This window comes from Paramormyrops kingsleyae, chromosome 18 (assembly GCF_048594095.1).
Source record: "Paramormyrops kingsleyae isolate MSU_618 chromosome 18, PKINGS_0.4, whole genome shotgun sequence".
Taxonomy (NCBI): Eukaryota; Metazoa; Chordata; class Actinopteri; order Osteoglossiformes; family Mormyridae; genus Paramormyrops; species Paramormyrops kingsleyae.
In genome coordinates, this window is record NC_132814.1 from 16,161,089 (window position 1) to 16,185,705 (window position 24,617).

A 24,617-nucleotide genomic window follows, 5' to 3' on the forward strand; every position below is an offset into this window, starting at 1 on the left:
ACACCAGCCGCTAAATAATTCATCAGCGAAGAGGCTGCAGAGTCTCCTTCACATCAAACACATCCTGCCTTATCCGGCTAAAAAAGAAAACGGAAGGGGGGGGGTTCATTGAAAGCTTAAGTGTGCCAAAACCATATAAGATAAGGGGGGAGGGTTCTGAGGTTTAACATCACTCCTCCCAGGGAATCGGTCGCTGCGACTCTGCTGACTTTAGTAGCGGTTAGCGACAGGCTAACAGGAGAAATCAGCATTTCCCCAATGCCCTCTGATACAAAGTTCTGAGGCTAATTTACATATCACATTTGCATCTCTATGTGAAACAAGTCTGGGGGGTGATATATCAGAATCAATATATCCAAAACTTATAAAAGTGGGCACCAGAAGGACTATTTCCGCTTGTTTTCGGTGAAAATTAAATTATGGAGGCTGTATTATTGAACGATCGCATAATTAACTAAGTGCCTTACTGGATCTTAGGGAGACGCATTGTAATTTGCATCCGGATGTTCGAATGGTAGTTTACATCATCCTGGGTCGTGTCAAGTAATCATTCAAAAATTAATGAAAATCATACATTCACAGTTTGTTGTTTTAAAAGGAATATAGTTTCTCATTTATCCATGCGATCGCTGAGCTCTCAAGAGAGTGACACAAAAAACTGCTGCTGTTTATCTGACTCTTAAGATCGGGAGGGTTTAATTTTGAAAATCGATTCTAGCATGAAAATATTGATTTTACCTGGTAATCTAAATATTTTTACCATCAGGGTTGGGCTGGCACTGAATATCGAAATCGGTTTCAAAAGAACATCAGTGCTATTGCTCATCCCTATTTAAAGAGGACTACTCGCCCCTGCTAGGGGTGATGGAACGGCCCAAAGCCGGATCTGTGAAGTTGGGGGCGGAGCCTCCCGGGACTCACCGATTCGCAGGGACAGTGGGAGGCTGGAGGTGCTTCTCATCGCCATGACTACGAGGAGCAGAGGCGCCCAGGCTGCGAGCATCTTCTATGACTCCTCATGGGTCCTGCCCTGGGAGTCCCCCTGTCACAGCCACCTGCGGTTGAGAGGCACACAAAGTCACTGGGAGCACTGGGGAGACTGGGCCACGCTTCCCAGAATGACTCATAATCCACCCCCCCGCACCACCTTATTTCAACACACCGCCGTTGCTGCAATTAAATTGCATTTAAACCCCTTCATAATGCACTACGTGTAATTACACTCATTTAGCACCCTGATGGCATCCCAGTCCTGCCCAGTTTTCCCAGCAGAAACATTTAGCATGTTATGATTATTACATCTGCGCAGTTAATTATACAGCATGCCAGCACAGTCACTTTGTAATAATACACGTCCCATACAGCACACGGTGTCATTATACATTAAGGCATTTGCGAAGAGCGAGTATCTTAGGCCTAATATCACAGTCACGGGTCACTCTGAAACATTATTCATTATCCATCGAACAACCTACTTCAGAACAGTTTACCAGCTACTGGAACCAGTCACTTTATGCATCAGTTGCACGTAACAAATGCAAGAACTGCCTTACACTGTACCTTATACACCGTTTTTTTTAAACCACTGTCCATCTGCTTTTACCTAACAGGCAAACCCACTGCACAGCCAAGGTTGAAAGTTGCACTACTTCTACCTTATATTTGTTCATTTATTCATTATTGTCTTCTGCGTCTTTTGTTGTTTTATGCATAAAGCCGTTTTCAAAGTGTCAGACGGACGCTATTACATTTCGATGAGTCCCTACATACTTCGAAGTGACGGTAAAGTTTTACTTGACTTGACTCGGTTATTCATAGCGTACCTTGGAAAGTACCGGAAAATGAGCGAGAGGGTAGTGCGTCGGCGCTATGAGAGGAGGGTGCCAGAGGCTCTCACTCGCCTACACAGGGGGGGTTGTATCTTATTCGGGGTCTGAGAAGAGCTCCAGCTCCCTCAAAAGCCTGTTGCACGCTCTCTTGAAGCCGAATTGGTTTTCACGTTTCACGCCAGAAAAGAGAGACTTTGTAGCTTCACTGTGGCTAACAGCGAATGACCTCGCACAATAACAGCCATGTTTTTTTTTTTTCCCTGAGAAGATTGTGAGTATGTTGCTGCACTTTCAGGCTACTTCACTTAATCTTCTGCCTACACATGCGCTCAAGGACACCAGCTGGCTCCTCTGCCTCTTCTGGCCAACCGCTGCAGGGTCCCAATGACGGCCACGATGCTTTTATCGCAGCCTAAAAAAAACATCACAATTACGCACCTACATGGCGTTAGGTCAATCTGCTTAAGCGAGATTATGGAGCATCGACGGTAACACCTTTCTGCAGATGATGAATGCCAGTCCACTAGGGGGCGACATACCCGAAAAAGAGGTGCGTGCCAGGACGATGACTAAACGCCACCTTCTTCCAAACCCTAGAACTGCCCTGGGACTAAACACTGACTGTTTGATCCAGTTCATGCGGTAGCCTGTTATCATATTACTCCTGATATGTTCACATTTGTTCAGTTGGTGGCAAGCAACAGAATGTGGCTGAAAGTGACAAATCCCCCGCTGAGGACTGGCTTAAACGGCTCTTTAGAGCTCCAGGGAGTTTGAAGAAGAGGGAAGCTGAACAGCATGCTGGGTAAATTCTCCACCCGGGGATGCTCCAGGCCATGCTGTTCCTCACCACCCCCCGCGATCCAGACACGTCCTTCCCAGCATGCCCGTGGCATCACAATTACGCTCCTGCGGGCCACAGGCCTGATGCTCATGTACTTAATACTCTGTATTAACAGGCATTTCTCTGTGGATTGTTTTGCTTAGAAGATCAAAGGAAAAGACCACGAAAGTGGAAGAAACCTTTTGCCCTTTTGTAAGGGTTGTAGTGGGTTAGGGTGCTATGGCGTAATCGGAAGGTCATAGGTTCAAATCCCAATGCAGACAGAGTAATTTCACCACTAGGTCCCTGTACAAGGCTTTTAACCCTGCATTGCTCCGCTGACTGTCTGACCCTGTATTGGATATGTCAGTTTGAATAATGTGTCTACTAAATAAAACCCATAATTCTCCTTCCTATCTTGAGGTGGCGTCAACTGAATTCTACATGCGGGACCACCATGCATACAAGGGCAGAGGACAAAGATAGGGCAGCAAGGAGCAGATTGCCTCTGTGGTGTAAACAGCTGGCATCAAGCCCTTCGCCCCCCCCCCCCACCTCCACTGGCTCATTAATGAAGTGCTTATGACTTGACCACGCTTTCACCTCCCTGGGAAAGACCAGTGTGGGGGGGGGGGGGGGGAGTGTGTCACAGCCACATGCAGCAGACGAAAATAGTAAAAAGTACAAAAAAAACGTTGCGTCCGGAGCCCATTCCGCTCCAAGCCAGGATGCCACCCCCCCTTCTGGGTCACATGTCCCACATCCGTTACCGTGACAACTCTGGCAGGCACACGGGCACAAAACACCAGTCACCCACCTTAACGACACCTAAACGACCCCCAGCCAATATAGGAAGTGCCGACAGGGGGGAAGGGGGGCATCAGGCCTGGTCCACTAGGCTTGTTAAAGCTGTCGTGAAACAAATCTTCTGGCATGTGGACCTTACCAGCTGCGGAATAAGAGCCGCTTTAAATATGTCTCTCGACCGCTGTTTCAAAACAGAAGCAGGTGAGATGAAAAGGCCGTGTAGAAGGCCGTGACCCAACAATAATCAATAATCATACAGCAAACTGCTCCGTTACCTATATATTTCTCATCTACACCTTTAAAAACACTAGAAAAATAATTATGTTACAATTACTCAGCTAATTAGCGGGATCCTTTTCATTGTTATTTCAGGGCTAATAATACGGTTTAAGGATCAGGTAGAAAAAATGACTAATTCTTCCATTCATCTTCCGTAAGCACCGTTCCAATAACGGAGGTGATTTGCAGCCTTTCCCAGGAAAAACAAAGCATGCACTGAAAGCGCCAGCCGTCCGGCAGACACACACAATTGGACTAAAATAATTTGTGCCTTTTTGGACTTTAAGAGAGGTTCAATCCCAGAGTGTGTGCAAAATGCCCACAGAAACAGCTGGTACCGGATTCTAACCTTCTGTATTGGTTTTGCAAGAGGACAGTAGTACTTTCTCGATGTGCCACCCTAAAACGGCATGTTTTCACCCTAGGTTTGCTTTTATAGATCTACCTAATTAGACCCTGTGTGTTTCTATAGTCTCCCCAAACACAAAGAGGCCAAATCCATTACTTAGTAACTATATCTGTGTGCTCTTAGGAGAATTAAAGCCTTTTGCAGAACATCATTAAAATTCATTTATATAACAGGTCGACTCAGGCGTTAAGTGTTAAGGGCAGACATGGTAAAGTCAACAGCTCTCCGATGATTCTGCTTTTAACATTTGCCCTGACTCACCGGTACAAACACACACACACACAACGTGCTTAAAGAAACGGCCATGTTTCCTGCGCATTCCTGACCTGCACGACCTACCATTAAACCACTTTAACGTGTTATGTGAGTCAGCCATCATCAAAACGGGTAAACCAACCTGACAGGGTAATCGGTTTAATTGGGTAACCGATTCGTTCCTAGGAGCTCAGTAAGAAAAAAATAAAGACCTTTGGAAGGAAATTCCTAATGAAGGGAAAAAATCACGGAGGGAAAAGGTCTCCTCTGAATTCCCCTCGTCTCAGAGTGAAGCATCCGAGGCCCCCCATCAAGGAGGGGCCGGTGTCCCCCCCCAGAACAAACCCCGAGTACCAGCTCCAGGGAAACAGACGTGCTACGCACTCGGCGACAGATACCTCACGGATGTGGGCCATCTGTCAGAATCTCGCTATATTTTCGACGCCACGATTTATAGCTGACAGAGGGTTCCAGGTGCCTCTGGAAGTGCGGCAGGAGAGGGGAGGCAAGCGACGCTTCACCTGAGGGGTACAAAAAGGGTCTAACACACTATGGAATAGAATAGTGCTGCTTTATTCACCCCTATAGGGATACTGGGTAGTTTTCATGTATCTTGCTCTCCACGATAGAGACATTTTGGGGGTAAAAGCACAGGGTCAACCAACATATAGCACCCCAAGAGGCACTGGTGTTAAGGCACTTGCTCAAGCACTCAATGGTGATATGATCAGTCTGTCAGCTACAGGGTTTGAAACATGTTCGCAGGACACTAAACCGGTAAGCTATACACCACCCCGAAGGGCTCTCAGCTACCTGATGGACCTTTATGCGATTTACTGCGAAATGTCTCTGCCAGAGATGCGTTCAAGGTTGGCTTTTATACAATGTAGCGGCTTCTAAAGAGCGGTCAGAATTTCCTGAAAGTAAGACTCCATTTAAGCAGAGAGTGGGAAACATCTCCAAGAGTGTACTTATTAAAACACAAATAAATATTCAGAATTACCTCCCCCCCCCCTGGTCTTTGGCAGACAGGACTAGCATTACAGCACACTTTGGCAATTTCGCATTTCATTCTTCAAACACTTGGCCTTTGATCGGTCAAAAAAACACCAGAAATATCAGACCAGCCACTCTCCATCCATCTATCAAAATGCCATTTCCAAACCATTCTTCAAATTTATTAAAAATTGCCTCTTAAATCCAAAATGTCAATGGAATATCTCCCATTTATTAACATGTATCCATACTGATTTGACAACCATGACAAATTCAGAACCCCCCCCCCCCCTGCCCAAGGACCCCCCCACCACCACCACCCTAGGAGGTCTGTCTAACCTGGGGGGTCGTGAGGCCTAGATTTTGGTGCATCTCTGCAGTGAGGCAGTAGAAATAAAAAAATAAAGAATATCACCACCCCAGCTTCTGGCCGCACTGTCTTCAGGCAGCCGGGATCTTGATTCTGCGTCTAAGTCCTGCGGAGGCAGTAAGTTTCTCTCTGCCAATGCTCTCCTGACATGGAGAAACCCTGTCACATGTAAAACTGGCCAGGCACAGCTCAAGCAAAGCTAGGACCAGAAAAACACCCCCCTCAATGAACAAGTGACTCATTCATTCATTCACTTTCTATATCTGCTTGTCCGATGCAGCGCGGGGGTCCAGAGTCTATCGCAAAAGCTAGGGGCATAAAGCAGGAAATAAGCCAGGAAGGGGTACCAACCCCAGGGCACATTTGGTCCCCACAAAGTCATGTAAATCTGACACACACACACACACATTGACACAGATGGACAGTTTGGCAACTCTAATTCAATTCAGCATGTTTTTGGGCTATGGGGGGGAAGCTGAAGTACCCAGAGGAAACCCCACGATGACACAGGAGGAACATGCAAACTCCACGCATTCAGAGCCAGGGTGGGGAATCGAGCCCTATAACATGACTCTGAACCAGGACTCATAACTGGATTTTTGCACTGTGATGGTTTTCCACAGACAAAGGTGTGAACGTCACAAGACACATGCTAGCATCACCGGTGCTCCGGACACCGCGGGAGAGAGACATCCTCACCACATAATCTCCAGCTTCAGTTTAAAAATGCAGGGAGGTGTTGTTTTGTAGGCGTTTGGGCCAGGCTGCCCCAGGTGGGGGGTGGGGGCGGACCCGTTTAATCTCTGCCCGTGGTATCGAAAACTCCTGGGCTCGTTGGCGAACTCGTCCGCTGGTTTGTGAGACCCGACTTCATAAGCAATAATGCTCAGCGTCTGCCTCCGACGCTCAACACGGCACCGTTCCTTCACCTTCCACATGCACATTCCCCTTAGAAACGCTGTTTCCTTGGTAACTCCAATCGTGGGCATTTCAGATGCTTGCTGCGAGCGAAACTCATCCCGATATCGAGGTGTGCACTAATACACAGTGGCGGGTTTCTAATGCATAACTTCACAGTTCCTTGAGAGGATTCCTGCATAAGATGAAACTGATGACAATCTAGAACAAGAATTTTCATTTTGAACAAATCAATTGTTCATGTCACTTCCAAGAGTGATTCTAGTTTTTTTTTTTTGTGTGGAGCATAAGAGGGGCCATAATTTATACAGAGTAGCCAAGCTTATCATTAGCCAATGATATGTCTAGAATCGCTGAGTGGCTGGGGAGGGGGCACTCCAGGGCCCAATCAGTTTTTAGCTAGGGCCAGTGTCCCTGTGGTCCCACCCCTGTATACGACACACAGGATGCAGGAAAGTGGATTTTAAAAGGATCTCTAAGGCTTTTCACAGAAAAAAGAGGTGAATGCTAATTAGCATTTGCCTTGTCAAAGTCCATTAAGCAATTATAAGCATATTTAAAAAAAATTAGCCAAACTCAATTTTAGTCCAGAGAGGTCCTTAAGCCATTAATGACATTTCTATGGATATTGATTTTATTAACACTCCGCATTTCTGGCTTCTCATTTAGATTATCGGCTAAAGAACAGAAAGAAATTAAACACACATAGTCCACGTCCCAATTGCCAAGGGCTGCAAGGAATAGAAAGAGTGAGGCTCTGTAGTAACTAAGGCTTATAATTTCAGTTTTCCGAAGGAGATCTGTGCCGAGATAATTGGTTTATGGTATAAACCTTGCACAAAATCTGCTGTCTGAAACTGGCTTTAATGAGACTTTAACGCACGTGGAATTTTCTTCAACTTTCTCTGTGTATTTCCCCTCTTCGTTTCTTTATAATTCAGATCTCTTGCACATTGAGCATGAAAAGGAAGGCAAACTGGCCTTTTTTAAACCAGGCATTTCAGAAAAGAGAGCTTAATAGTATTTGATACTTGCCAGTCATCTTGAATGACAAAAAAACAATACCTGAATTCTGATGCAACCACAAATAGTTACATACAGGTTTAAAACATCAAGACAATGGTGTGGGAGAGTTTGATATTGAAGAGGACACAACTTAATTTATTTACAAAGGTCTATTCATTGGAGGGGGGGCAGGGTAAATTAATCCAAATTCAATTTTGGGAGGTACACGTCCTATACCCCTGTCAAGATGTTTCGTTAAAGCCTTCTTTGAAAAGCACTCCATGTCTGGCAGGGAAAAGCTGCACATTTAAGTCTGACTTAAAAGTAGAAATCAGATCCGAAAAAGCATCACTACGTCTGTCAGCTGACATGCATTCGAGAACGTTTATTAAAACTGCACAGAATTCATGCAGCGCAGCAAACCCTTCAGACATTTTCACACGCACACACACACGCACACACACACACACACTCATATCCTTCTAGGGGCTCTCTATTCACCAAAACCCTAATCTCAATAATGACAACCTTAACCCCCACCCAGCCTAACCTTAACCACAACTAAGCAAACAAAAGTCTGTTTTGCATTTTTAGTTTTTTGGTTGCAGTCACAGTTTTTTATAAAATAAATATATATATAAAATAAATATATAAAATAAATTTCCCTTGTGGGGACAGAAAAAATGGTCCCCACCATGTCACAATAACAGGGTTTTAATCACATTTGGTCCCCACAATGTAATGTATATCTGACGCACACACATATACACACTCTATTTTACACTTCACCCTTCCCAGTTATAACTCATCTATCCATTACTCCTAAGGACAGTGGGATCTGGAGGGCCTCAGAAGAGATAAGAATGGACAGGGGACACAGTGGACACAGCGGACATAGGGGACACAGCGGACATAGGTGACACAGCGGACACAGGAAACATAGGTGACACAGCAGACATAGGGGACACAGCAGACACAGGGGCACAGGGGACACAGTGGACATAGTGGACACAGGGGACATAGGTGACACAGTGAACACAGGAAACATAGGTGACACAGCAGACATAGGGGACACAGCAGACACAGGGGCACAGGGGACACAGTGGACACAGCGAACATAGGGGACACAGTGGACATAGCGGACACAGGGGACCTAGCGGACACAGCGAACATAGGGGACACAGTGGACATAGTGGACACAAGGGACCTAGCGGACACAGCGAACATAGGGGACACAGCGGACACAGCAAACATAGGGGACACAGTGGACACAGGGGCACAGGGGACACAGTGGACATAGCGGACACAGGGGACCTAGCGGACACAGCGAACATAGGGGACACAGAGGACATAGGGGACACAGCGGACAAAGGGGCACAGGGGACAGGTCCGTGAGAGCTTGGATGCCCACACATCTTTTCCGTTGCGGTTAAACCTGGGCTGTGGAATTCCCAGCAGCAGGGCATAGAGAACACGAGGCTGGGGGGAGGGGGGGGGGGCAAACGAGAAATCGATTAGCCAGCTCAGAGAGAGCCCTGTACACAGTGACCAGAGAGAGAGAGAGAGATGCTTGGGGAAGGACTTTTCTGCCAAATGTCAACCGCAACCCCCACTCCCACGCCTGTCCTCATCCAAAAAAGGGCACAGGCTCATATCTGAGACCTGACACTCTTCATGTTCCTTTCACTGGCCTCTTCACTTGTCACCTGCCTAAAACATAGATGAGTGTGTCAATTGTTTCTTCCGCACAGTCCATACGAGAATCCTAACCACTGAAAAAAATACATCTCCTTCGGAACAAAATAAATCAAAGCAAAAATTCCATTCATTCCTGTAATTCTAATTGGCCATAGCGGCCTGCTGCATAATTTTGACCCCCTTCTGCAGAAATCTAAATCCACTTGAATGTCGCAGCTCAATTGCCCATGATCAACAGTTTCAGTCAGCTGCCAAGAAGGGGGAGGGTTCTGCCCGCAATAAGCAGCGCAGAACGTTAGGTTAGTTATTACGACACAGGTCGACGACATCATCCTGTTCGTCATGCTGTGTTCGCATGTTGAAAACCTCCAACTGGCTCTTCGATGGTGCGAAAACCTTTGAAAAACACTTGAAAATGGCCCAGTGACACAGCCACATCTTCTGGATGCCAAAACCAGGAAAAACTAACCTAAGAATGGTGAACAAAAAAGTCGTAAAAACGTTAAAGTAATTAGCGGTCAGCAATTCCATTTCAATTACTTGTTGAGTGTACTGCTGTTCCACCACAACAACTGCACTCCCCAAAACCCTCTTATTTAGGCAGCCCCCCCCCACCCCAAACACCACCCTGAGTCAGCCCAGAATTTCAAATTGAAAAAGACCATAAATAAAAAATCACGGAAGATGCTGGTGATGTTCACTCCTCCAACTGAACCCAGTGCAGCAAACTGGGCTGCGATAAACAGGGATTACCACCATCTGCTTCTTGTTTAACTTTATTACTTATTGGACCAGAAGCATAACCAAAAAAACAAAGGGACAACCGACTAACATGAACTCAACCTCAACTCAACAATGCTTAAGCATAATATTCACATCACTTGCTCTGGAAATTTTCCACCGAAACAAGCTACTCGCATAGAGCACAAGTGGATATCAACTCCACTCACATAATAATTATTTGATCTGCTCCTTCCACAATCAACCACTTGTGTTAAATGGCCCATTGTACTTTGTGTGTTTATTCAGTTTTAAACAGTTTAATTTAGTGTCACTGTCACTGGGACAGGGGTTGCTTTCAAACGAATGCGCTGACACGGACTAATTTGTACGTTTATGCACTTTTAAGAGGCGTCACTTTTGTAATTAAATGCTCGCCAATTTGTGAAAACCGCACAGCGCCAGGGATGAGAAGCTGCCGCTGAATGGAGATGACATCAGTCAAGTACAAATCCAAGACATACTCATTGTTTGTCAAACGGCACAAGAAAGCCCCCATCAGCTTTAGATTTTTCTAGAAAATTAACAAATTGCTCACCTGTTGCGCTCTCTTAGGGATGTAATAAAACAAACTGACCTTGGTGTGAATCAAACAGCCACTGGAACGTTTGTGGCGTGTATTGAGATCGCAAAGGAAACATCTTGTTCAGAAGCTTTAATGAAACGATGCTTCATTTGCTATTTACACAAGTATGAGTGCAGGTACACTTCTTTTCACATTACCCATAATGCTCTCCTCTGAAATTTACACACACATGTACACAGTTGAGAGCGAACCTTGCGGCCTGAGTGCAAGGTCCGCCATTTATCCAATACCACTGGAGGATTTTGGGGGTTTAAGGGCCCAAAGGACATACACCTACTCTGTTAAGGCTCAGACTGGAGACCTTCAAATCACAGGCACAGAAGCCGAACCTACTGAGCCACACGCTGCCAGAGGTGGGTAACAAAATCCTGGTCTGGACTTTTTCTCTATGGACCTGAATTACCCACCTCTGCACGTCACCCAACAGAGGCAAGTTTTATGCCATACACACCCAGGGAAGCAGAGACAAGGGAAGAGAGAGATGAAAAGTACCAGATTTGTACAAAACAGAAAGGAAAGCAGGGTACAGTTTATAGGAAGTGTGGATGTGAGACGGGGGCGAGTGCAGTTGATCAGGTGATCAGGTGACCCCAGCCACGCCGCATTAGGGGCTGGGGGCCGCGTGCTGACTGAGAGTCGGCTGCTCTCCGGGGTTCTGCATGGCCCACCTGCCAGTCAGGCGAAGTGGTGAGCGTGTGCATCCCAGAGATGCAGCTTTACACCTTTTAAATGCAACACTGCGAGTCTCGTCACCCTAAACACAGGATTCCTTCAACTTGTCACATTCCAGCCAACGCCCATTTTATATTCCACTGGCAGCAAAACGTGAAAGTGAGTTTAATTACAAAATGTCCATTATTATGCAGTTTAGAATGGCAGTGGAATGTGTACAGGAAACAATTATAACTTGGCCAATCTACCTTTAAATCGCCACAACAGACTGTGGCCAATATGGAGCACAATGACTTAACACTTTTCCTCAGCCTGCAAAATAAAAAAAGCAAGTAAAACAGTGTACAGCCGTTTGCACCAATGCAGTCGTAAAAAGACTCAGTGGTAAACGAAATAGGATCGACTGATTGATTCCGTTCTGGTCGCTGCAGTGCTACACCTTAGCCAGCACGGGGTTCAGGCTGCCAAACGCTTCAGCTGTACAGGCATCCGGGAGGCTAACTCACAAGGACCCCGGACCCGACAAAAGCCCCTCCCCTGGGAAGACATCGCGCTTACTAGGAAGGCTAAGACCAGCGTCCCTCTATGGGAGCTTACCGTCTGGTCATTCGGCGTATCAACCCCCTCCCCCAAATCTATGGGACGGAATACAAAACTGCACCTTGGGAGTTGTGTATGTAGCGTGATCACATGACACCTTAGTAGCGTGGTCACATGACACAATTATTAATTGAAAAGGCTCTTTTTTCCCAAAGCATAATAGAACTGAGAGCGCAGACAGTCCCTGGAGCAGTTGGGGTTAAGGGTCATGCTCAAGGGCCCAATGGTGACATCTCTCTGCCAACCAAGGGATTTGAACCAGTAACCAGCACAGAGACACACGCCTATCCCAAAACATGGGCCCCTGCGAGTTTTGAACCCCTCGCCTTTTGCATTCTGAGTGTGAATCAGGCCCTTAGGCTTACTAGCCAATCACCGCACACGGCTAAGGGCCCACTATCGTACATTTAATAACCAGCGAACAACAACGACAACAACCAGTGAACGGCAAGTGGACCCCTGGGAATGTTTTGGTAGGCCTGAGTGGATAGTAAAGAAACCCTGGGGCTCCATCTTCCTTTCTAGACGTATTTTTGTCCCCAAATAGCTGTCATTAATAATGTGCGAGCAGGAGGTGGGCATGGAAAGCGAAGCCGGGGTACCCCAATCTTTCTCAGCTCCCATGTGGGCCTCAACTCTCGCTAACCTCCACACAAGCTGCACAAGTAAAATAATCAAGCAATAAATAAGCCACTAATGACATCCTAGTGGGACACCGTTCCTCCGGCAGTGCTGCCGCCCATCACTGGTTAGAGATCTTAGACATTTTCAGTAGTACCGCCTTAAATAATCTGTGCTTCCAACGGGAATCTGAACCCCTCAGTTTAAGGTGGTCCTAAGGGCAATCACGCACATATGACAGAAGAAAGGTTAGGGTTAGGGTAGCTGATAAAATGGTTCTAGGATAGTTTTGATCTTGTGCTGTGGTGTAAATAGGCAAGCATATGCCTATATGTTTTTTGTTTCTTAATCCATCAAGATTCAGGGCAGCTCTCGCCACTGATGTCCAGAAACATCAGAAACAGCGCCCCCTTACTGCCTCCCGAAACAGTGCAGTGTGATCCGAACACCACGTAGAGTTTTGGGCGCTGGAGCTGTTTTTCATGTACAAATAAAATCCCCAACAGATGTTACCAGATCTTTCCCCGCCACACAAGGAGCAAATCGTACAATACATATACATCCGGACAGCACATTCATCTGCTTCAGAGCCCGGCACGGAAGCCTAATTGGGTCAATTAATCAATTTGATAGACCTATAGTATGCTCTGGAATGTTCATTTTCTGGGGGGGGGGCTGGGAACGGGGACAACTAAGGGGCTTAGCTATACGAACAACGATAGACTCCCGCTCCAGACGGCTCAACTGGGACGTGCGGCAAAGTCTGGCTGGTGTTACGCCGTCCGGATAAATTGCCGTAAAGAGAGGCAACAGTGAGTGTTTGGCAGCTGTCGGCCGTGCGAGCGCGATTAGGTGTCGGCCGTGCGAGCACGATTAGGTGTCGGCCGTGCGAGCACGATTAGGTGTACAGCTGTAAGTATCCTGTTGTATGGGGCATTTATGACCAAGTTGCACCTGGGGATCTGGGTTAATGACCCAGCAAGGTATCCTTGGTGTTCCCACCTTCCCCTTGAAACTACGTGGATTTGCCGAGACAAACCCACTGATAAGAAGCAAATTGCTTATGCTGATAGTGTTTTTAAAGATTGTTACCGAACTGACATGCACAGCACGACACGGACTCAATTGCGTCAATAGTCATTTTACGTAGTTAAAATCTGTACGTACAAATGAGATCTAGCATAAAATATGCTGAGAAGGTGAATATGGGGAAAGGTTGGGTGCATGTGGAGTATTTATTAACACCATGTGAACGACAGTAAATCGGATATCGCTACGGCACAGACGAGCCAATCCGCTGGCTGTAAATCTGAGCTGGCGACTGCCTGATTGGACCTCAGTGTTAGCCGCTGCATATGTAGCGTCAGGTCATCGCTCATCAGGTCGCTTGGCTTATGGGGAAGGTTACCCTGATTAAAACTCGTTATCCCATCAGCAGAAATGCAAGCGCAAAATCTCCCCGCTGCGCTAGTGAGCGATAATTGATTTCATGTGGTCAAGGTGCTGCGTCTCGCTGAGGGAGTACTTCCAACCAGCGGATGCATAATGAATCCACACGCGCATGCGTGCATGCTTCCATCCATTCTTCCACACACAGATGAGTTTCCAGATCATTGCTCCACACTCAGAAATTCACTCATTATCACCTGTTAACATCCATTGTTGACTTGAATCGCACTGGTTTGCGATGTGGAGAAAAATGTTGGGATATTTGGCTGATAGTGTGAAATATTGCATAGACTAGATCAGGGGTGGGGAACCTGATCCATGGAGAGCCGGTGTGGGTGCAGGTTTTTGGGATGGCCTCTCAATCAGCCAATAACAGTGGGTCCCCAGGACTGGAGTTGAGAACCCCTGCTTTATTATTGGCTGATGGAGAGGCCATCCCAAGACCCTGCATCCACACCGGCCCTCCATGGATCAGGTTCCCCACCCCTGGACTAGATACACCTACACTTTACACCGTCTTAGTCTAATGCTTCTGATGACCCGCCCAGGCATTACAATATTTTTATTATATTTTTTTTGCCGTAAAAATCTTAAAAATTCTCCTCACCCAAATTGTATCCATGGTGCTTCTCTGCACAATTAAACTTATTTTTACATTGGCGCTCCAGGCTTGGGTACTTCACATGCCTAAAAACTAACATTCACAGATATCTAGCCTGATCTATTAAAAATGTATTTTTATAAATCCTGTACGGTCCTTTAGGAGGCATGGCGAAGCGGTGATACGGTGTGATATTGCTGGCTCCATACGAACCTACGCAGTGAGGATCTCATTAGGCTGTTTAATAGTTCTGCTTGATTGATAACATCTTGTTGGTAAAAATTACCTTGTTTGCCATGTCTGTAAGATAAGATATTTCACCAGTCCTTTACAGTGTCAGCAAGATCTTGACATTTACTGTTAATAAGAGCAGTGGGGGGACGGTTAAATATTTTTTGGTAATATTCACGCCCATTACTTCTTACGTCCCAGAAAAAAATGCAGTTGTCAGCCATAAGTAAAGCCTGTTAATGAACCGTTAAAAATCTCCTGCAGACATTCTTGGAGAGATCAGATAACGATCCTTTTTAATTATGTTTTTGATCTTGCTTTCCATTTCTGACACCAGTGTTTACTGTTGGCAAATGTTAATTTGATAAATCTGCATCCTGCTTATCTACAAACAGCAGAAGCAGGTGTGTTAACCCGAATACGTAAGACACATTTCGGCCTTGGTTTGCCCCTCGCTGTCAGAATCGTCAGAATAGCAGATTCTTGCACTAGGGCCTAGGGTGGTGTGAGATATAAGAAATGGACCCCCCCCCCAGAACAGGGCAAAGTCTGGCGGCTTTTCAGTCGCCTATCCGTATTCCTTAATTGCTTACCTAGTTTAGGGTTGTGGTGAACTAGGAGCCCATCTCAGAAAGCAGGGGATAGGGGACACGTTGGACGAGGGTACACGCAAGGGTACAGACAAGGGTACTCGCAAGGGTACACACAAGTGTACACGCAAGGGTACTCGCAAGGGTACAGACAAGGGTACACGCAAGGGTACTCGCAAGGGTACTCGCAAGGGTACAGACAAGGGTACACGCAAGGGTACAGACAAGGGTACTCGCAAGGGTACACGCAAGGGTACTCGCAAGGGTACACGCAAGGGTACTCGCAAGGGTACAGACAAGGGTACAGACAAGGGTACTCGCAAGGGTACACGCAAGGGTACACGCAAGGGTACTCGCAAGGGTACAGACAAGGGTACACGCAAGGGTACTCGCAAGGGTACAGACAAGGGTACACGCAAGGGTACAGACAAGGGTACTCGCAAGGGTACACACAATCACACACTGTGTATGCCAGATTCACCAGGCCACCTGTTTTTAGCCTCTGAAAGGAAACTTGAGGAAGTACTAGAGCAGTGTTTCCCGACCCAGTCCTCAGGGATCCCCAGACAGTCCACATTTTAGCTCCCTTCCACATCCCAGCCAATCAAGAGCACCAAATACCTGGTACAGGTGCCCTGGGAGCTGGGAGGGAATAAAAATATGGACTGTCTGGTGGTCCCCGTGGACTGGGTTCGGAAATACTGTGCTAGAGGAAACCCATGAGGACCTGGGCAGAGCATGCAAACTCCACACACACGGTGAACTAGGAGCGTGAATCAGACCCCCTACCCTGGAAGTGTGAGGCTGCTATGCTTCCCCCTGGGCCAGCACACTGCCTCCACCTATGCCTAATTACCAATAATATAAAACACTCTTAGTTCCTAAGCCCCAGGCATTGTTATCTGCTCATGGTTGCATCTCTTCCCAAGTCCGGATGTCTGACTCGTTTTTCCTGTTTTCCTTGTGCTAAAGTCAAAATGGCTGTTATTTTTTTTCTATTATGTCATATCAGTTAGTTTACACGTCCAAATCTCCATCTTACACTTCCCAGCTGGGAAAGGACATACTATTAAAATTCTCTGTAATTGAGTTGTTTTCTTTGTTTTTTTCCATAGATATATGGTGCAATTCTTGTGGTTTGTGCTACACCTCCCGACAGCCTACCAGCTCTCCTTATTAAAAGCAGAGGCAGTTCCGCTCAGGGCTATTAATATGCAGAAAAGGGTTGATCCCTGGCAGCCAATCAGGTGCAGGCCTTCACGCGGAGTCACTGGTGCATGCCAAGGCAATTGCCGCAAATTCCCCGGACGCCATAGAGGCGAGGCACCAAAGACCTCCTACGTCCGTGCTGCAAGCAGAGCCCATCTGTGGGGAAATTGGATTTCACAGGTATAGTGCCACGTTCACGTGTTTCTAAGGGGCTGGACGAACGGCACGCTAATTGAACTGTAACACCCCGAGATTGAAGGGTCACGATTCTGTTGTGCTGCGGTGGTCCGTGTCCCAGGACTCTTGCATGCTTCTCAGGTATTACAACAGCGGGACGGTCAAATTTTGATTTATTTATTTACCGGAGTCAGTCTTTCAAACCCGGCACAGAATATCTAACCGCACTCTCGGATTCCATCTAGAGAAGAGCACTTGACCTTTTATCGTGAAAGATCCTACTGTGAAGGCATGGAGAGAATCATAGGAAGGACAACCCAGGGAATTCTTGTTGGCACAGAGCATTTGCCATTTATTTTTCCTTCAGTATAGGAGAGGGAGCAACCTGTGTTTTGTAGTTTCTATGGCATGTACAGCGTAGACCGACCCGTATAGTATCCTATCCCAGAAGTGTTTTGTCATAGTACAGTTGGAGGACAGGATTCGCACATTGGAGGAGCACATTAGTACCTTAGCGGAGATTAAGCAGATTGAGGGATTTTTAGATATAGCCCAATCGGAGCACACAGCCAGCTTAGATCTGGCAGTAGCCCCCCCCCCCCCCTGCTGTGACTGTCTCCAGTCCGACACCAGCAGCCTGCACACGCGAGTCCTGGGTCTCGGTCAGACGTGGTCCTGGAAGCTCTAAGCCCAGAGCTCCTGTATGCCAGTCGGCTGTTGCGCTTAGCAACAGGTTCTCTGCTCTCGGCAGTTCACCTCCCAAAAGCAGAGAGGGGGCTCATAATTGGAGACTCGAGAAGTTAGAGTTTCTAACAATCGGAAAACAGCAGTTTCAGTAAAATGCTTCCCTGGGGCCAGAGTTACCAATTCTCTATGGAGTTCACTCTCTAGGAAACAAATCACTTCTTGTCAACAACATGGTGCTTCACACTGGTGCAGACTTTTGTTTTTTGACTGAAACCCACAGACACTATTATTGTTATTGTTGATTATCATGTTCACCATGTATCCGTCTGTCTATTCAGTAAGTCCTTCTCTGATCATTTTCTAATCACCATTGTGATTCAGCCACCCTCTTTGACTATGAGAAGATTATTATGACACGTCAGCTAAATGGTAGAAATGTCATGCAATTTATTACTGCAGTAAATAATGTGAACTTCACACCTAGCGTGGATATCAACGAAGTCACACATGAAAAATTAAGTTGAGAAAACCACCAGATATTCTCCATTGTTTAATGATCTCACACGCTCTTACAAACAGGAATGCCACAGATTAGAGCACAAAATGGAGATCTACAGGGTTAGAGGTGTTCATGTTGCCATGGTCTCGCAGGCTGCAATAATACAAGCAAGTCCTGCACAGGGCACGTTCAGCCTATTACTGTAACCTTATTGAGCGCAACAGAAATAACAGCTCATCTAACAAATGAGGCTGAACCTCTGCTACCAAGTAAAATTGGTAGTGAACATTTCACGGACTTCTTTAACAATAAAACTACAAACATTAGTTTTTACTCAATTACTCAATGTTTTTGAAGTAATCAATGAACAGGAGTTAAAAACACTAATAACTAAAACCAAACTGACCACTTGTCCGCTGGACCTCAATCCCCACTCAACTTCTTAAAGAATCCATGGGAGTTCTGGCAAGATCTATAACTGCCATACTGAATGTGTCCCTGTTATCGGGTGATGTTCCTGACCAACTTAAAGTAGCAGTAATCAGGCCACTACTGAAGAAGCCAAGCTTGGACCCACAGGAGCTCAGCAGTTACAGACCTGTCTCTAACATACCATTTTTGTCCAGATTTCTGGCGATGGCAGTCATCTCTCAAGTTCAGTCATATTTGGAGACACACAATAGACTGGATAGATTCCAGTCGGGCTTCCGGCTGGGACACAGCACTGAAACTGCCCTTTTGTAAATTTTGTATCATAGTCTATAATCAAAAAGGGAGACTTGATTAAATTTGCCGCTAAGTTTTTGTGTGCCATGATTATAAAGGGGCAGTCAGAAGGGAGGGAGTTTCGATCGTTTGGTCAGAAGGGCCAGTTGCTGAGGCTTCCCCAGCACCAACTCCCTGTACGGCCCTCTTTGTCCTGTATTACACAGGTGTTTTTTTTCCGATTGTCCCCGTCACGCACCTGTCCCCAACGATGCAACCACAGCATCAGAATTCCGCTGTGTTCCGAGGAACACGTGACAATAAAAACTTGATATCGTTCCCGTCAAAGACAGCTTAGCATTCGGGCATGAAAACAGCCCTGCAGGGACACTGCTTTCCCAGGATGCCCCTGTGCATCAACCCTCCCATTGGTCCAGAAAGTTCCCGTGAGTCTGACACGGCGATAAGGAGCGTCATCTGAGCCTGTCGATCATCTTCCAGCTACGCTGAACACATATCACCCGGGACTCCACTGCTGACGGCGAACGATGTCACTGACATTAAAAGGACAAGAGTCTGAAGTGTCCCTGAAGGCCCCAAAAATTTTAACGCTTCATTAAATCAAATCATTAAATCACTGATTATTATCCGACCTTTATTTTAATGCCTGTTCCAATTTCATTTGCAGACGGCCTAGCCTGCAGTGGCTGGTATGCAAATCCTACACCCAGAAACACAATGGGTTAAATGGCTAGTTGAAAGGTTAGCCCACTGGGGAATGGAAACCAATACTTTTTTAAGAGGCACAGTGTTTTATTGTCAGAACAGAGAGATTAAAATCCCCCAATTATTTCTCCTTGCGGCACGCGGTCAGCAGAGCTGGAAAACGGCGATTTTGTTTACGGCTGTGTGCCAAAATGCATTTGCTCCAAAATGAACTGGGCCCTTGTAGCAGTAAATACTATATGATGCATCTGTACTCCCTGAAAGATGATGAGCTTGTGTGGGGGGGGGGGGGGGGGGGGAGCACTGCTTTCGTTGGTCATTATCCTGGGTTTGTAGGGATTGCGCTGAGCCATTGGAAATGGAAATCTGGCTCAGAAGAATTGCTTACTGCTTAGTGTGATAAAATACATGTTGGAAATGGCAGAGGGATAAGCATCATGGTTTTCAAAGAGAAAAATAAATGGGATTCTAATCATGATCCATGTTCTGGGTTCTTTGGGGGGGGGGGCACCATGGTAACGTACTTGTGTTTCCAGAAAGACATCTGTTAATTTCAGCCCCGGGGTATCACACCGTACGCCGGACAGGAATGGAGCAGCCAATCAGCGGTTAGTGTCGGCCCTCATGCAGCAGAGGCCTACAGGAATAAAGGGAGCGCAGCTCAGAACTGACCCCATCCATCATGCCACCTAGCTGAGTGGCCTGGATGGCAGGTTTTAATTAGGAGGAGCAAGGTCGCCCTTTATAGGCCATCCTGATCTTTCTGTGCCCTCCTGAAAATGAAATGATGCTTTATTTGTCATTTACGCAAGTACACTGGAATGCTTCTTAGAACGTATCCCATCATGCTCGCCTTTGAGATCTGAGCGCAAAGCCTGGGGTCTGAGCAGAGGTTCAGCCATTTATCCAGCTTCCCTGTATCATTTTCAGGGGGGGGGGGGAGCACCTCATGCAAATCTAGAACCCAACAGACATGTGACTATGCTGCCAAGGAAGGGCTTGAAACCAGCAACCGTCTGTTCAGAGTATTGAGGCCTCACCCAGTAAAGCCACATCTTGAAGTCATTGCCTTCCTAAAGCATATTTTTGTGTACTTCCTGCCCGCTGTATCCATGACCACCAATAAACTGTAATAGACATCAAAATTAAATCTCACTGGGGCTTGAAATGAATCATACATCCCCCACACACACTTGAAGAGACATTAGAAATCAACACCCCCGCCCCCCCCCATCAGACTGCCATAGTGCCGGAACTACTGATGGCAACTAGGCATGCAAATCCAGAACAGACATCCCACCTCTTCCGGAAGTTCCCGGAGTCTCCCGGAAATTGTCAGCAACACTTCGACACCCGTGAATGACGTGTCACTGCCAGCACCCCAGCAACCCTAAACCCCCCACCCCCCTACACCACTGCTACATGAAATCAATATGCTTAGGGGGTTGGGTTTAAGGTAGGATGCCTTCAAAAACGCCCTGGGTTTCTGCGTCTTTGAGCAATCGTTGAATACCTGATGCAAAAAAAAAAAAAACCTTTGTTAATAAGTTTCATATCTGAGCTCACTATCGGTACGTTTGCTTTTCCAATATTTGAAGTGACGAGCGAGGTCCATATGCGAGAGGCTCACGCTACGTTCGAAAAATGCAAATGTGAAAACAGATTACATTCACTAGCTACGGAGATTAAAGATTCAGTTAAAGTGATTTACACCGCACCCTCACCTCTTCATTAAACAGATACATCATAGCGAAACATGGGTGAGATATTAAATGCATTATCCCAGATAACTCGCGCTTGCAAAAAAACAACAAAATAGAGATGAAAAATTATCCAAGATCACATCCCCTGTTTTTTGTGTTTATTGCATTTTAGAGAACAGGCAAGTTTATTTTTTAGAAAAAAATGCAATGAATAATATATACTCTGTATTCAGGTTATCTTTAAACTGTGCTAGAGCACACTAATAAAAAATACAAAGCACACACACACGCATATGTGTTTGTGTGTGTGTGTATACAGTATATATATATATATATATGTGTGTGTGTGTGTGTGTTCCTTATCATTTGGAAGATTTGGCTCTGCATCTGAATAGTTTTATGGTTGATGCTAAGGTTTGTGACTGGCTAATATTACGCAAGGAAAACAGCTGTCAAATGAGCGATTAATCTTTGATTTGTAATGCAGAGCAGAGGGAAAAGTGTCAGGCAGTTTGTTTTCTGCAGCCAGCAGGAGCCTAAAAGCCCTAAAATCCACCACACCACCCCTCACCACTGGCATCAGCACACCTGTCTCCATCTCCATCATCTCCGCAGTGAAAGCCAGACTCCTGGTCCTGATGATGCTTCCTGCTATCTTGCTAAAAGGGAAGGTACCAGGCATGGCAGGCTAACTCCAGCCTAAACCCCCAGTTCGATGTGTGGGCAGAGGGAATGAGGTGTGACTGTCAGCGGCTGCACGCGCTAGCTTGCTCGGCACGGGATCCGTATCAAAATGTAAATTAGAAGGCAAATCTAAAGTCCCCAAAGCAAATCTGTTTACAGATTCTGGGGGAAAAGGAAATCCACTGTGAGGCTACGGTGCGCGTTGTGTTGATGACTAAATCGCAGGCCTCACGTGAGTCCTGTCCCCCTGGCCATGCCAAAAGTTGGCGCAGATGTGCGCTGATGCACTTATGCGGTCTGCCAGTCACAGTACAATGCGTCAAATGACATGGAAGATGACCTGGTGTGGTTATAAGTCCTGAGCAATTGGCTGATCCTCTCCTCAGAAGAGTGGCTCCATGTTCCACAGGGTCTTTAACTGAAGGACACATTCGTTAACATGCAATGGTGACATCACCGGGGACGAGGTCTAATTACTTCATAACAGCAGCCAAAATGGCGATTTTGGTATTTATTGCAGTGCAGTGCCTTATTGTGTGGTTTTTGAATTGCTCCCTCTAGAGGCTGGAGAGGTCATGGCATAAAGGCCAGTGTTTGTACCTGGAGGGTACTGTACGGTCTAGACAGGAAGAGACGGTCTTTTCGCTTACTTTTCGCTCCATGCTTCTCCTTAGAATCTCACTGCAATCTTTACTTTATCTGTGCAATCCGATTTTAAATCAACCTCTTGAACTTCTCTGTGTTACAGTTTTTCATCTAGTAAAATAAATAATACTTTAGTTTTCACTTTGTGGACACTGTTTTTTTGAGTGTCTGACCTATGGTGTTCAGCCACCAAAGTGGTTATACTGTATATTGGAACGAAAGAAATAACCACTGCATGAATAAATTCAGAAAATCATCCTGATAGGTGTTTAGGGTGCTAAACCGTCCTGCAAATGACGACTCAAAACACCTAAGATGTTAACTTACTAGCTGACAGCTAAGGTGTCTGTCTTGATGTCTCCCGGACATCATTTTGTCTGCAGGTCATGAGGCTGAGATGCGTAGGCTGACTATCGGGTGCAGCAGCCTGGCCGGTCCACAGCTCCGGAGCTGGAAAATCACGTCGGCCAAAGTGTAATGTTACACAAGGCGAATTTTGCAAGCAAACCAATTTCCCATTGGCAGGGAATTGGGGGACAGCAGAAATGTGGACCATCCAGGGGTCCGTGAAGACTGGGTTGAGAACCACTGCCCTACGTTAGGACTGGACGATATGGCAAAAATTTATATCACGATATATTTCTTAATTTTGGTCGATACGATATAATTCCGATATCGATATGGACAATATTAAAAAGCTGCAGGAAAAAACTGCCGAGGACACACACAATGGATGTCTGCAAACTGAATTTGCAAAGTCTATAATACCTCCAGGCTCCTCCTATTAAAATTATATCATTTTTTTTTTAAATAAAAACAGTACAAAAAAAAATAAGGTTCATTTTTTATTTGTATTTAGCCTTTACAAACAAGAAATGTGAAATAAACTATCAGATAAATAAAACTCTCAGACTCAGCTTATTAACAATAATATATTTCCATTTAAACTAGAACAGACTGATTATTCATATACAGTCGAACCCGGTTATGTCGCCAGCCTAGGGTGTTGCCAAAAAGCGTCGAGATAACCGATGATCGAGATAACCGAAAACCAATATGGCAGCAATATATTAACATGTGCTTGAAATTTATTTATGTGCGTTAATAACTGAGGATGTACATGCACGGGTTTTTGGTGTTTTTGGCATTGCCGCAATTTGTTTGACGCGATCGGCATGCTATAAATATGTACATACATCAGGGCCGGTTCTAGACATGCATATATGAGGGGGCAGACAGAAATGTGAAGGGGGCACATGGTGGCGACAAAGGCGGGAAAGGGGTGGGGTGGTGCTCTGGATAACTGTTTTTGTCATGTAATTGGATTGCACTTTGTCAGGCCTCTACCCTAAGACCTGTCCAACTTGGGTGTCCCACCTGAAGGCTAAGCTTCTGCTGGTGTAGCTCTTAGGGTCACTGAGGCACGCAAAGCCCCTGACCACAGTAAGGTGGCAATCCCTCAGGGGGAAAACTGAAAAGTAAAACAACAAAAAATAAAATAAAATATTCCTCATCAGATTAAAACAAGTAAAAACATTATGTTTACCTTAATTGGATGGCCTATATCAAACATATTTGAACCCAACAAAACACTTTTCACTATTGCCAATATTAACAAAACTAAAAAGGGTAGGCTAAGTTATGAAAAAGAAAAAATCAATTCACCGAGTCTTGAAATATAAAACTGAAAAATAGGATCGGTCAGGGTTCATTTCACTACATGTTGTACTTGTTATAACTATGTATGTGACGAATAAAGAATCTTGAAATCACAACGAACAACTCGCTCAATGAGAATGAATGACGTAACCGACTGGCTAAGCTGCTTCTAGCACCGAGGTGGTTAAAATGGTACGGTCCACACTAGGGGTGTCTGAAATCGTTTTACATAAAATTTTCCTACAAGGTTAGGTTATCTTTCTTTAAAAAAAAAAAAAAAAAGAAAAGAAAAATGTTAAGACCTTAACCCAACTGCTATTTTTGTCTATTTGTGGGGTGCTTGATCGGGGGGTACTGGGGGGTACAGTATCCCACGATCAAGACCCCCCCCCCCAAATAGACAA

General features: G+C 45.7%; 1 protein-coding gene across 5 annotated transcripts in view; it reads right to left on the reverse strand.

The window, feature by feature from the left end:
• LOC111846268 (glutamate receptor ionotropic, kainate 4-like) overlaps window positions 1-24,617 on the reverse strand; it is a 217,078-nt gene that overhangs the window by 104,994 nt on the left and 87,467 nt on the right. For 4 of the 5 annotated variants that reach the window (XM_023816305.2, XM_023816307.2, XM_023816304.2 and 1 more), the window contains one exon: window positions 922-1,055. In XM_023816305.2, coding sequence (XP_023672073.1) covers window positions 922-1,003 — 82 coding nt within the window. In that variant the 5' untranslated portion in view covers window positions 1,004-1,055. Of the gene's footprint in view, window positions 1-921; window positions 1,056-24,617 lie in introns of those variants that run through there. The other variant, XM_072702147.1, reaches the window with a different exon arrangement.